Genomic DNA, 12,042 nt, shown 5'->3' on the forward strand with positions numbered 1-12,042 from the left:
TCAGCGGTCAGAGCACTCCGTCTTTCCGCTGCACTACTGTAGTCATATCCAGAGTACCAGTGATAAAGGATACTTGACTAGTTACAGATTACCTGGCACAGCATTACATTACTTTGGGCCCCGCTCAGGCGCCACGCAGTCAATCGCCTGGCGTGTCGTGTCTGGGCCACGTTGGGCCCTTTCGGTATCATTTCGCCTTGGACCGGTAATGAAATAACCTATAATTATTACGAGGCTTTGACAGCAACAACACAACAACGCAGCAAGGAATATTATTCCATTGGCAGAAAGGACTTGAGCCAACCTTGAGTTGCTACTTTCGCACTTTGATCAACACTTGCATGCGCTTTTCAGCATCGACAGTATTACTGGTACTTGCAGCGATCAGCCAGAGCGATCCCAGCCCAGCTGTCCAACTATCTATTCCCCTCCTTTCTGTCTCTGGTCTCTCTCTGTGTGGCGCACCACTGGCCGCTCGGTTTCGTCCTGTGTTCCGCCATCCATCCATTTATTATAGACTGAGAGTACGTATTATTATACCTAGTCCTTTTGCATACTTTAGGCTGTGCTCTCGCATCCTTGAACCCTCTTGACCAACTTGATTCTCTTTCACCTTCCCAAGCTCAACACCACTTCGTTTTCCGGTGTGCATCGGCGACTTTTGTCCCTTGTGTCTCGCTTGGCGTTTTTTCTGCCATGTTATCTCGTCACCTCTGCTATTTCCATTTATTTTCTACATTCCCACTTGTCAGCATCCATTTCCGTGACGGGTCAGGCATCTTACTATTTTATCAGTCTCATATCACGCCACCAGTGTAACCTGCACGCTACAACAGCTACAAAAAAAAAAAAAGAAGAAAAAATCCAAACCAGATTCTGTACGTCTCTCTTTGGACGATTCATCAACCGCGAATCTCATTCTTGCGCAACGCCGCCTCCTTGCCTTGCATATTGGGCAAACACCACCTCGTATCAACGCTGCGAGCGGGCTTTTGGCAACCTCTCGCCTAAACATCAACCGCCAGTATGGCCGACGCTGCTCCCCCAGACATCAACATGACAGCTTCTGTCGCAGAAGCATCCAGGCCACCACCTGCAGAAACTCCTTTTCGCCCAGTAGCGGCGCCCTTTCCAGCAGCACCCGCGGACGAGCCTTTGCCAGATGCCATGGCGGCGCAACCACCACCACCGGCGCAATCAGAGGCAGACCGCATGCCCCCCACGCCAGTATCCGATGAGCCTGGCGCCGAGACACGACCTGGGTAAGTGGCAATCTCGTTTTCGTTTCTGTTTTTTTCCTGCTTTGATTTTCTTTTGCTTCCTCCCGCACAGCTGTCAGTTGCCCATTTTCACAGGCCTTGTTTCTGGTTGCAAACAAACTCTGCTGCCCACCCCGAGAGAGCAAGGCAAATCTCGTGACTGCAAACTCAGCCCAAGACAAACCGCCGTACCACAACGTGTCGTGTACGTCAACCACCTGCTGCGAGCTACGCGGCGGCACTTTCTCCCTCGTCTACACCAATTCACAAAACCTTTCTCTGTTTCTGCTCCCTCACCTGCCCGCGAATGCCCTCTCCACGCTACTGCAATTGATGAAACACGGTTACGCCTTGTATACCTGCTTTATGTAACGTGAGTTTTTTTTGTCAAGCGCACGGGCAACTCTGCATTTGCTTGCACGGCAGTACAGCATTACGCCTGTTTCTGGTCATGAGCTTTTTGTTTTCCTGCCGCATCTTTATGTTTTCTTCTTTTGCGAACCACGCCCTCGCGCTCAAGACGTTGTCTTGCTACAGCCGAGTTGACTGCATGGCTGAGCAAACGCATCTCACCCCTAGATGCTTGGCACAGCCCGACAATCAATGTTGATACGGGCTGTGCTGGTGAAGCAAAGCTCTGACTCCTATTCGCGCCGGCTATTATTCACCTCTTCGTCTCATCTGATTTAGCCAAGTCTATTTTGGTGGATGACGGGTCTAAGCCTAGTGGCTTATAACCCCCCTTGCCACCTCGATTTTGACTTGTCTTCCGCTCAAACACTATCCTCGAAACAGGGCAAACTGCGAACATTTTCAGGGTGCCTTTAGCGTTTCTCTTGGCGTTCATAACCCGACTCGTCTAGCTTTTGCACGCGATTGGCCGCGACTCGGTAGCTAACATGACCCCCAGACCTATCGGTGACAGACCAGCTGCTCTGGACAACGAGCAAGATAGTGAGCTCAGCGACCCGGACAGCACCGTTCGGACACCCCCACGTGGAACTGGATTGAGGGAAGAGATTGTCGTAGGGGCCAAGGACAACAGAACACCAACGCAGGCCGACCACGACGGTGACGCGGCCATGGCGGATGCGGATGAGGAGCCCGCGACATCTCACTATCCCAAGAGGAAGCGCACATCCATCTTCAACGATCTCAGCGAGAGCAAGATTGAGATTCCCACCTCCATCCGCGCCGAGCGGCCGGAGCGCACAGCCCTGCCCGCCGCGTCCAGCAAGCCCAAGCCGCGCAACAGCCTCGGCGGCGTCAAGGGCGTACTGGTCGGCCACTGGCGCGACTCGCAGGTGCCGCAGCTCGAGAACAAGCACGCCGTCATCGGCTTCATCGACGTCCGCGACCGACTGCGCACCCGCATCCAGCCCATCAACAAGGACGGCGAGGCCATCTCGTACGAGTATCCGCTGCCGCCGGGGCCGGGCGGCAGCTGGGTCACCTTTGACCGCATCTACTTCTCCGACCACCTTGTCGGCCTCGACCACTTCCAGGTCAAGGAGTACGTCCGCATGCGCGCCGCCGCCGTCGAGGACACGGACGAGGAGCGCCTCGCCGCCGAGGCCGAGGCGGTCAAGCTGGCCACCGTCCGAGGAAGGGAGCTGCTGCAGAGTGAGAATCCTGTCGTCGCCCCTCTGATCGCACACGGTGCCATCCCGCTCGATGCCAGCGGCAACCCGGCGGCCATTGACACCAAGCGACGACGAACCAGCTCCTCCTTTGTCGCCATCGCGCCGCAAGACGCCGACGCAGCGTCCGCCGCAGCCGTAGCGACATCGCAGCACCCGCTCGCGCTCGACCCCCTGCACGGCACGCGGCCGACGCGCATCGTGCTCGGCTTCTGGCGAGGCTCCAGCGAGGCGGCGCCGCTCGACCGCCACGCCGTCTACGGCATCCTCGGGCAAAACGACATGTTCCGCGTCAAGGTCGTCCGCGAGACGCGCGATGGCCGCTACGTCGACGGCAACTTCCCCTCGGGCGCCGGCGCGCTCTGGATTCACTACGACGAGGTCGAGTTCGAGCCGCACATCAAGAGCCTCTCGCGGCCCGAGATCAAGGAGTACTGCCGCATCCGCCAGTACCAGGTCGACCACGGCGAGACGGTCGGCGAGCGCCGCGCCAACGAGCTGCGCGCCGCCGACGAGGCCCGCGTCCGCGCCACCGCCTACCTCCCCACGCACCACCTGCAGGGCGCCACCGCCGCGTCCAAAGCCTCTGCCGCCTCGTACCCGCATGCGGAAGCCGATGGCGCGACTGCAGACGACGGCGGCGGTCGTGCTTCCGGCGGCCACGAACTGCGCCAGCTGCGCCGCGCCGCCGCCGACGCCAGGCCCGCCCGGCACTCGCTCGGCGACATCGAGTCGGCGGGCATCACGACGACGACGACGACCAACGGCGGGGGTGGCAGCAGCGGCAGCACCCCGCACAGTGTGCAGAGCGGCGAAGCGCTCCTCGAGCGCGCCAACGCACTCGCCCGGCGCGAGATTGCCCGGGTCGAGGCCGCGCAGGGCCGCGCCGACCGCCACGCCGTGCACCGCGAACGCGCCGCCCAGGCAGCCGACGCGGCAGCAGCCACGAGCCCGCCCCTGACCAACGGCGCCGCCTCCCGCGGGCTGTTCCACGAGTCCGAGGACATTGAGCGCCTCAACCGCGTCTGGGCCGCGCAGGAGTCGCTGCGGCTGCGCGGCGGATCCGAGGATGCAAAAGTGTACGACGGCGTCAAGTACGAGCGCAAGGGCACCGGGCCGTTCATGGGAAAGCTCGTGTCGCAGGGCACCATCATCACGATTGACGGCGACGACTATGTCGAGTACCGCGTGCTCACCAAGCCATCCTTTTTCTGAAAGAGAGAAAAGCTGAACATGTGGCGGGCTTGTTTGGGGAGTTTGAAATTTTCAGCGATATTGCATGAGTATCCTTCTTCATCTCGGGCGTAGTTTTGGCTTTCTTCTTTACAACAGAATATAGTACTACTCTGCAGGTCTTCTTATCCTTTTTGTTTCTTGGTACTTGTTCGAAAAAAAGATTGAGATTGCAGGCTTGTGCTTGCCTATTTATGTTATTGGCCTTGGTTTTTCTCAAATCGTTTTTCTCAATTTTCCTACTCGAGCAGTGGGGGACAGCTACAATGGTCGAAGCGTGGAAGGGGGTAGGGGAGGGAATGGGGATTTATACCAATGATTACAGACCAAGCTACGTTACCCAAAGGATGCTTATTTCTTCTTTTCTACTACCAGAATGCGTTCTTGTTGAGACGAGATTTTGCTGAACGCCAGGCAGTCGTTGTGTTGCTTTCGGCTGTTGTTATTGAAGGGTTCCGTACTTCCAGTATCAGATAGCCTTTGCTTTTAAAATCATTGTAATTTACGACTGGATTAATGTCACTTTGCGTGCCCTTTCTTGCCGGTGAGACCATATCCACAAGTCTGTCTTTATATATGCTTTTGGTATTCAAGGAGCTAGCTGCTCAATAGCCCAACCCTCCCACCTCTATATCGCAACAACGCCGCTAAGATATTAACAGAAAATGCTCATTGTTAAACCGTAACCCTTTGTTCTCCGAAACATTCATGACTTCATATAAACTTTTCTTGCCACATTTATTCCTGGGCCTCGCCGTTGACGCCATTTTGATGCGCCTCCGCTTCGTATCCTTCGGTTTTCATGTCCCCAAGACCCAGCTCCTCTTCTTCCTCTACCGTGCGCTGGTATTTGGTGCGCGTAATCTTGGGGTCAGCTGCCGGGGGGTCCGCCAATGGCTGGACGAAGCTGCTCGCAAATGGATCAGTGAGGACGACAGTGAACTTCTTATCGCCGCGGATTGCTGCGTCAAGACCCTCAAAGAAGCTATCCCACTGCGTCTTGTCGCCAGAGGCCAGCGAGTCACCGCCCTGCCCGGTTTGGGCGTTTGAATAGATTTGACCGTGGAGATCGCCTCGGACCTGTGTCAGAAGACCTTCGACCGTGGTGAAGCGTCCTCCGAGCGTGCCAGGATTGACCTGTAGTTGCAGCTCCGGGCATTCGAGACCACATGTCTCGCTCTTAAGGATATCGCGCGCGAGATCGATATTGTCTTCGACGGTAAGCCTGATGATCTCGCCCTGCTCAGGGATCTCACCGCCGGTCTTGACGTCGTTCGAGCGGTAGCCGCAGTCGTCACACACAGTAGACATGAGAACAACCTGCTTGAAGTGTGGGATATCAACCATCTTCATGTGGGTAACGCACGCATGCATGCATCCGGGGCAAGTAGCCGGGAAGTCATAAACCTCGTCAGGGATAATTTCGCCATCGTTAGTCAGACCAGGGTAACCACCGCTGCCGGAGCCGGCCTCCTTGGCGGCAATAGCAGCGTTGACATCGCTGTCAGCGAGGCCAAGAGCAGCATTCTGCTCAGATGTACGGGGGTATTCGCGCTTCTCCCACTTGCCGACACCGTCCTTCAGGTCGGGCGCAATGAATGAGTTGCCGGCAGGATCGTCGACGTAAACGCGGAAGGGGAAGGACTCGCCAGCAAGCATAGCGCGACCCTTGGCGATAAGTTCGGCAATCTTGGTGTGTACCTCGGGGGCTTGCTCCTTGCGTGCCTCCTGTCCCATCTCGAGATCGTCAAGAACAGTTGTGAGGAGACCCTCGACATTGCTAAGCTGACCGCGACCGGCAGGAATCTCGAGGTCCAGCTCGATAAACTTGACAACGGCGGAGTCGGACTTGATGACCTGGCGTCCAAAGTCGGGGAGTTCTGTAAGTCGCAGTTCGTAGTGCGTGCCCTTGGGCTGGATCGTCCCGGCCGGTTGGATCTCGTTGTTGTGAAAGCCACAGTGCTCGCAGCTGAAAGACATGATGACGACTTCACGGAAGTACGGGATCGAGGTGAGGAGAATCCTGGTCATTCCCTATGAGTTGTCAGTATGCAAGAAAACTAGCACTTAGGCACCGAAACTCACATTTTCGTGGCAGTTCATGCAAAGCGACTCAATTTCGTCAACGGGCTTGAAGTCGTCCTCGGCCTCGCCATTTGCCTTGGGCGCAAAGCCCTCGACCTTGCTGCCGATCGACTGGAAGAACTCGGACGGGTCCTGAACCTTTAACTCTCCGGCCATTTTTAAGTCTGCGAATTCGGAAGATGTTGTAAAAATAAAGTGCTGTTGTCGCAACTGACTAATTGGTGATGGTGGGGTTCTGAAATTTTTTGGAGGGGCAATTTTTGGCGGCCGGGTTATGTCATGGTGCCACTGGACCCCAGATTTTTAGCAGCTGGTCGCGCCTAGAAGATTCGGGCTGCGGCGACGAGGTTTGCAGTCGACCAGGACATGAAAGAACAAAGTCGGAGCCATCATGAGAAAAGCCTGAAAATCCAAATGCTTTTACTTCATGAAGCTGGCTAAACTTAGCCCGCCCGACGGCTTCTGCTGCGACGACAGTAGCGCTTGCAGGCCAGCCTTGCGATTCTTTGCGCGCTTCTTGCTGCTGGCATTGGCATTGACAGCAGGCTTTGGTTTCTCGATGGCCGTCTTTGAAATGCTTTCAATCCTCCTTTCCGGCGCCTTTGAGCGTGTAGCCTTTTCCGGCGCAGGTAGCTTAATTCTCGTGACGCTTTGACAGTGGCCGCATGTCAGGGTTTTGCATGGCCCTGTTGGCGAAGCAGCCGTGCCTCCTACACGAGACGTGGTAGACGTGGTGTTCCTGCGGGAGATTCTTCGAGTTTCGAGTTTCAGTTTTGTTGCATGGCCTGGGATCATGATGTGGCCGCAAGCTGTGCAGACATGCTGTCGATAAATGTCGGACACGGCAGTGCCTTGCCGAGCGAGGTGTTCAGCACATTCGCTCATCAAGTAAGCAGACGTCTCTGGCGCAGCATCCCGTAAAATGTGAGCTGCATCGGATAGAAAATTCGTCCTTAGCTGAGTATCTGCTGCTGCCATATTGATGCTGGCGACGCAAGCCTGTAGCAGGAAACCGACAAATCTTGCTTGAGATTTCGAAGCCGCCAAAAATTAGGGGGTGGGCGCAGTCAATGTGGGGTGTTCTTATCACCAGGTCAATTCAACGCCTACCATGCCACGACAACCTGTCTCCAAAACTCCTCTACAATGCTAATTACTGGAGGGTCTATGCCCTGCGGATTTCCCATGTGATATCCTTGATACTGACTTCCTCTCCCGCCTTTTCATCATAGTCGTACCACTCCCCATCAATCAGTTCGATGCCACTGAACTTGGAGCCCGAGTCGATGCCATCAGCCAGCCATTCACCCTGGAAAAGGTCAGCAAATGCATCATACGTTTATAAAGTTAGGGAGAGGGAAAAAAAGGATAGACTTACCTCTGCTTTGAACTCTGTAAACTCGAGCCCTCGGCAGTCAAACTCGATGACCTTTTGTGCCTTGGCAGGCTCGTGCTGCTGGTAAGGGATGGCAGCACCTTTGACAGTGGCAGTGCTCTCTCTCTAACGTAACAGTCAGTAGAGCGCTTAGAATATAAATCTGAGAAATCTCACCTTGCAGTTCTTGCATCTCCAGACAAAGTTGGCCTCGCCGCGGCTGCCGCTCATCTCGTTCATTTCCTACATTTTCGTTAGCTGGTTCGCACATGGCAGCAGGCCGCTGAGCGTACAAATCTGTTGACACCGACATAGTTGTTATGAATCTCCCGACAAGAAGTGCACTGGACCCTGAACATGTACCAGAACGGGTTTTCTTCGGTGTCTTGAGGACGCAGGTTCGTGACGCTTTGATGTGTAAGTAATGATGCCGCCCAGACGTCGAATTCTGTCGCCTACCCCGTGAGCTCCGCAGTCAGAAGGAGCGTAAACATTATGAAGGCTTAGCAACACTGTAAACGTTCTTCGAAACGCTTTTCTTTTGGGCAGCCTTTTTTGTTAAAGATAGATCCGTGCTGAGAGTTCCAATGCTGTCGTCTTTGGTTACGGTGGGGCCGAGCAAAGTATCTTGTACCTCCTTGAGTCACGTGATGTCTTCACTGGCCTCGCGCCATTTGGAGGCTTTCCTCGGCCCATCCAGTTTGGACATCATATAAAACGACACGCCGCACTGATACCAGCTCATTGCAGTCAATTCGCCATCTCATGTGGCTGCAATGCAGTCTCTGTGGAACAGGGCCAGTCAGGCTCACCGCTGTGGCTGCCGCGCGTGCAGCACGGCGGTGAATGCTATGGGCAGAAGAACAACTACAGCAGCCGGTCGCCGCAAGGTAACTTTTGCTGAAATCTTTACAGCATGCTACAGCTCCATGTTTGCATCTGCCGCCATTATCGATTCAATGAGAAAGGACGAGAGACGAAAAGAGTTGGACAAGCAGTTGGAGGAGGCGAAGCAAGAGCTTGCTGCACTAAAGGAGCAGGGCAAATTGCTCCCCTCGCTCGATGGCACCAACCCCGACGGACTCACCCCTAAGCAGATGGATATACTGTGGAAGGCCATGAAGAAAATATACAACGAGCGCCCTTACAGAAAAAACATTCGCTACCCGGCGGCTGTAACGGCGTCCAGCGTCACGGACTGTCTAATAAAGGACTACTACGATTGCCCAAGCGAGAACAGACTCCGAAAAGGGCGGCATATCGACTACGCAGCGCTAGAGCGGGCAATTCTGACCGAGAGCGAGCAATGCACGGCCTACGGAGCGCGGACCGAGACACATCTCCGACACGAAACTTCACGATTCCTGAGTTTGGTCAACGCCCTTCTCAAAGAGGCAGATCGAATGGACCGAACAAATAAGAAGAGCACGAGCTTCAAGCAGGCCAGAGATATGCTCTGCAATAACCACGCCGGCTATACTTTCAGATCGCTGGATCCCGAGGCTGCGCGAAACATGACACAGAAGCTTAACGAGAGTCTTCGCAAAATCCTTGCCACTCCCATGTCGCCAAAAGAGAAGATTGGTCGTCTTTGTTACAACCTGATGGCTTCGTCACATGTACCGGACATACACACATACAACACCTTGATTGCCGGATTCGACCAGTATGGACTTTCTGCCTTGTCGGACCACGTCATATACTCCTTTTTCTACGGACGCTACATTCGACCTACGGAGTCGACCTTTGTCGCCATTCTCAACCACAACAAGCTCATGAATAGGCCAGGGCAGTTCTTGCTCAACGTGGCGCGCATAACAGGCTTGGACGATAAGACTGGCGCCAAAATGCGACGAAGACACCAAGACTCATTGCAACGCAATGCCGAAAAAGTCTGGGCAATGACAAATCGAGCGTCGAAAACAAGAACTGGCGAATATATCATGGAAAACATGCCGCTCAACACGGAATTAGTCGAAGAAATGATGAGGGGCCTGCTGCACTTTAAGTTGTTCGAGCAAGCAGCTGTTCTCTTCGTCGGCTGTCTGAAGTCTGGCGTTGCTCTGGGAACCAAGATAATTCGGCAGCTGCTGGACGAATGCATTTCTGCGTTGGATTGGTCAGCTAGTGTGCAATTGCTGCGCGGCATGAGCGAATTTGGGCAACAATGGCGAGAATTGATGCTTGAGAGTGGTGATGATGGCCTGTACTTGGTTGACCGGGTGCATGTGCTGTTGGATGTTTGTGGAATCAGCACACGTGGAATAGCGTCGTTTTCTGCTGCCAATCGCCTGCAAATTTCAGAAGACGGCCTCTCCAGCTTGATGAACACTCTGGATAGCACCGGCATCCTCCTGGAGCCTAGCAGCTTCATGTACAAGTACAACTCAAGCAAGAGCAGACTGTTGCAGCTGGAGAGTATCTGGAAGGAATACGTCAAGGTGCGAAAGGTTACAACAGCAATTGAGAGCAAGTTGCTGAACGCCGACCACACACAAGAGTTCCGCGAAGACTGTGCTCTTCATATTGGCGAGTCAGCCTTGGAACGATCGCAGAAGCTGGGCCGGGAATTTGCCAAGTTGATGCCAATTCGGGAACAATCGATTGCGAAATGTGAACAAGCGAGGCAGCCAACGAAGACTATCGAGCAACCGCGGGTGTCCTACGGCCAGAGAATTGCTGCGGCACAAGTGGTAGGATTGGATCGCGACTTGGCGATGCAGTGGAGAAGGCAGCTGATTTTGCGACCTCAACCCATGGCACAGAATGCTGAACTTGGCCCCGTATAGGAGAAGAAGCTACCATTATTTGGCAATGTGTATCATATTAGTATAGCGAGCATAGTTTTCTTTCTTTTTGTATGACACAGCTTGACCCGAGAACAAGGGCAGGTAATTAGAGGTGTACAATACAGTATTGTGTAACATTATCAATTGAGGCGCAAAAGTACATTGATATGACACGCTAAAGCTTTGTACCAGCATGAGGCAGTGAATCGCACAAGAACGCAGGAGTAGCACAGGTAGCACAATAATTTAGTGTTCAGTCGAGTTCTCAGTAGAGAACCTTGGTGACGTCGATTCCGGCGCGGCGTGGACCAGTCACGGATGGTAGACCAGGCACGGTGCGGCGGGGCCGTCTCGAGTGGCTTGAGACAGGTGATGGCGAGGGTGAAAGGGTACTCAGTACAAAGGAGAAGCAAGACGATAATGACGAACAGCAGGTACCTCCCTACCTTGCGCTGTTTTCCGATTCTCTGTGTTCCCATGGCGCATGGCGGTGCATTGCTGTGCTACCAACAAGCCGGACACGGGCTATGCCGGCGCTGCTTGTACGGCGTTGATAAGTGCTGGCAAGGCAAGGCAAGGCAAGGCGTATCAGTGGTCAGTGCTGGTCAGTGGCCGCCCTGGTACCGAGTAGAAACGGGGCAATTGCTCGCCTTTATGACCAGCAAACAATCCGTCGTTTGCATCCACCTCTCAGCATTTTTCTCATCCATTCATCATTCCTGCAAATCATCTTGCATACATATTTTTTTTCTTCGCCTTCTTTCTCGACGTGTGAAACCGTGGGGCAAGCTACTGACTTCTAGTCAGCGCCTGTGGAGAGAAACTTGTGGAGTGGCACGACTTTGTGGCGCAAAAAGTTGGACGGTTCGGTGCTGTCAAAGTGGTGAGTGGTAACCGCCCCGTTGCAGACCGCGATCCTCCCCGAAGGCGGCGGTCCCTGGGATTTTTTTTTTTTTTTTTTTTTTCATTCTTCGAGTCCTTACTCGCATATACTGCATCATTTTCCCTTTACTTCATCTCTGACACTCGTTGCTTGCCCAGTGCCTCGGTTCGCTAAACGGCCAACATACCGACCAGCTTTGTCGTCTCCAGGGAATACGTCTCCGGCAGCGACGAAGACACAGCTAATTCGAGACACCCCACCAATCACCGTCAACCCGCGAGTGAGCTTCCCAGCTTCTGAGACACTGCTTAATTTCTGGCCGCCTGCATCTGTCGCTGCATACGTGACGCCTCCCGACTGTTTGGGTGAAGCGCGACTCCATTGCTTCTTCTTCTTGTCGCAGACCGAGGAAGCTCAACAAACGCCAAAGACTGCCGCCTCATTGTGACGTGCGGCGCAGACATATTTTCAAGGCGCGGCTCCAGGGCTCACCCCGCCCCAGGCCGTATCCGCAAAGCTGGCACCTGCGCGGCTTTGCATGGTCCGTTATCCGAGCTTTGGGCAGTTGTTCGTGGTCACACGACATACTGCCTTGCTTGTCACCCATTCTGATTTAAAATCTTTAGTCGCGTGTCTAATCCTTGACGGGTTCCTCCTTTACATACACGAGAGGCGCTCTCTGTCGCACAGCTTAGCTGATTCGACAGCTCCTCCACAACTCGAGCTTCTGGCGAACTGCAACTGCTCGCAAGAGTTTCGCCACACGATTCGGCACTAT

General features: G+C 54.2%; 5 protein-coding genes across 5 annotated transcripts; 3 read left to right on the plus strand and 2 right to left on the minus strand.

Annotated features, from left to right (window-relative positions):
* Nucleotides 1–1,026: 1,026 nt before the first annotated feature.
* LMH87_011076 (uncharacterized protein) lies at nucleotides 1,027–4,114 on the plus strand (the record flags this gene model as incomplete). The annotated part of the gene is made up of 2 exons (XM_056200157.1): nucleotides 1,027–1,262; nucleotides 2,170–4,114. The coding sequence occupies 2 exons, from the start codon at nucleotides 1,027–1,029 to the stop codon at nucleotides 4,112–4,114; spliced, it is 2,181 nt and encodes a 726-aa protein (XP_056052036.1).
* A 756-nt stretch (nucleotides 4,115–4,870) lies between these two features.
* On the minus strand, nucleotides 4,871–6,373 carry LMH87_011077 (uncharacterized protein; the record flags this gene model as incomplete). Its single annotated transcript, XM_056200158.1, has 2 exons — nucleotides 4,871–6,166; nucleotides 6,218–6,373. 2 exons carry the CDS (start codon nucleotides 6,371–6,373, stop codon nucleotides 4,871–4,873), a joined length of 1,452 nt encoding a protein of 483 aa, XP_056052037.1.
* A 1,009-nt stretch (nucleotides 6,374–7,382) lies between these two features.
* LMH87_011078 (uncharacterized protein) lies at nucleotides 7,383–8,086 on the minus strand (the record flags this gene model as incomplete). The annotated part of the gene is made up of 5 exons (XM_056200159.1): nucleotides 7,383–7,526; nucleotides 7,596–7,718; nucleotides 7,770–7,835; nucleotides 7,886–8,000; nucleotides 8,052–8,086. The coding sequence occupies 5 exons, from the start codon at nucleotides 8,084–8,086 to the stop codon at nucleotides 7,383–7,385; spliced, it is 483 nt and encodes a 160-aa protein (XP_056052038.1).
* Nucleotides 8,087–8,368: 282 nt separating this feature from the next.
* LMH87_011079 (uncharacterized protein) lies at nucleotides 8,369–10,381 on the plus strand (the record flags this gene model as incomplete). The annotated part of the gene is made up of 1 exon (XM_056200160.1): nucleotides 8,369–10,381. The coding sequence occupies one exon, from the start codon at nucleotides 8,369–8,371 to the stop codon at nucleotides 10,379–10,381; it is 2,013 nt and encodes a 670-aa protein (XP_056052039.1).
* A 484-nt stretch (nucleotides 10,382–10,865) lies between these two features.
* On the plus strand, nucleotides 10,866–11,902 carry LMH87_011080 (uncharacterized protein; the record flags this gene model as incomplete). Its single annotated transcript, XM_056200162.1, has 5 exons — nucleotides 10,866–10,975; nucleotides 11,189–11,264; nucleotides 11,423–11,429; nucleotides 11,750–11,805; nucleotides 11,891–11,902. The coding sequence occupies 5 exons, from the start codon at nucleotides 10,866–10,868 to the stop codon at nucleotides 11,900–11,902; spliced, it is 261 nt and encodes an 86-aa protein (XP_056052040.1).
* Between the last annotated feature and the right edge of the window lie 140 nt (nucleotides 11,903–12,042).

Source organism: Akanthomyces muscarius, chromosome 4, assembly GCF_028009165.1.
Source record: "Akanthomyces muscarius strain Ve6 chromosome 4, whole genome shotgun sequence".
Classification (NCBI taxonomy): Eukaryota; Fungi; Ascomycota; class Sordariomycetes; order Hypocreales; family Cordycipitaceae; genus Akanthomyces; species Akanthomyces muscarius.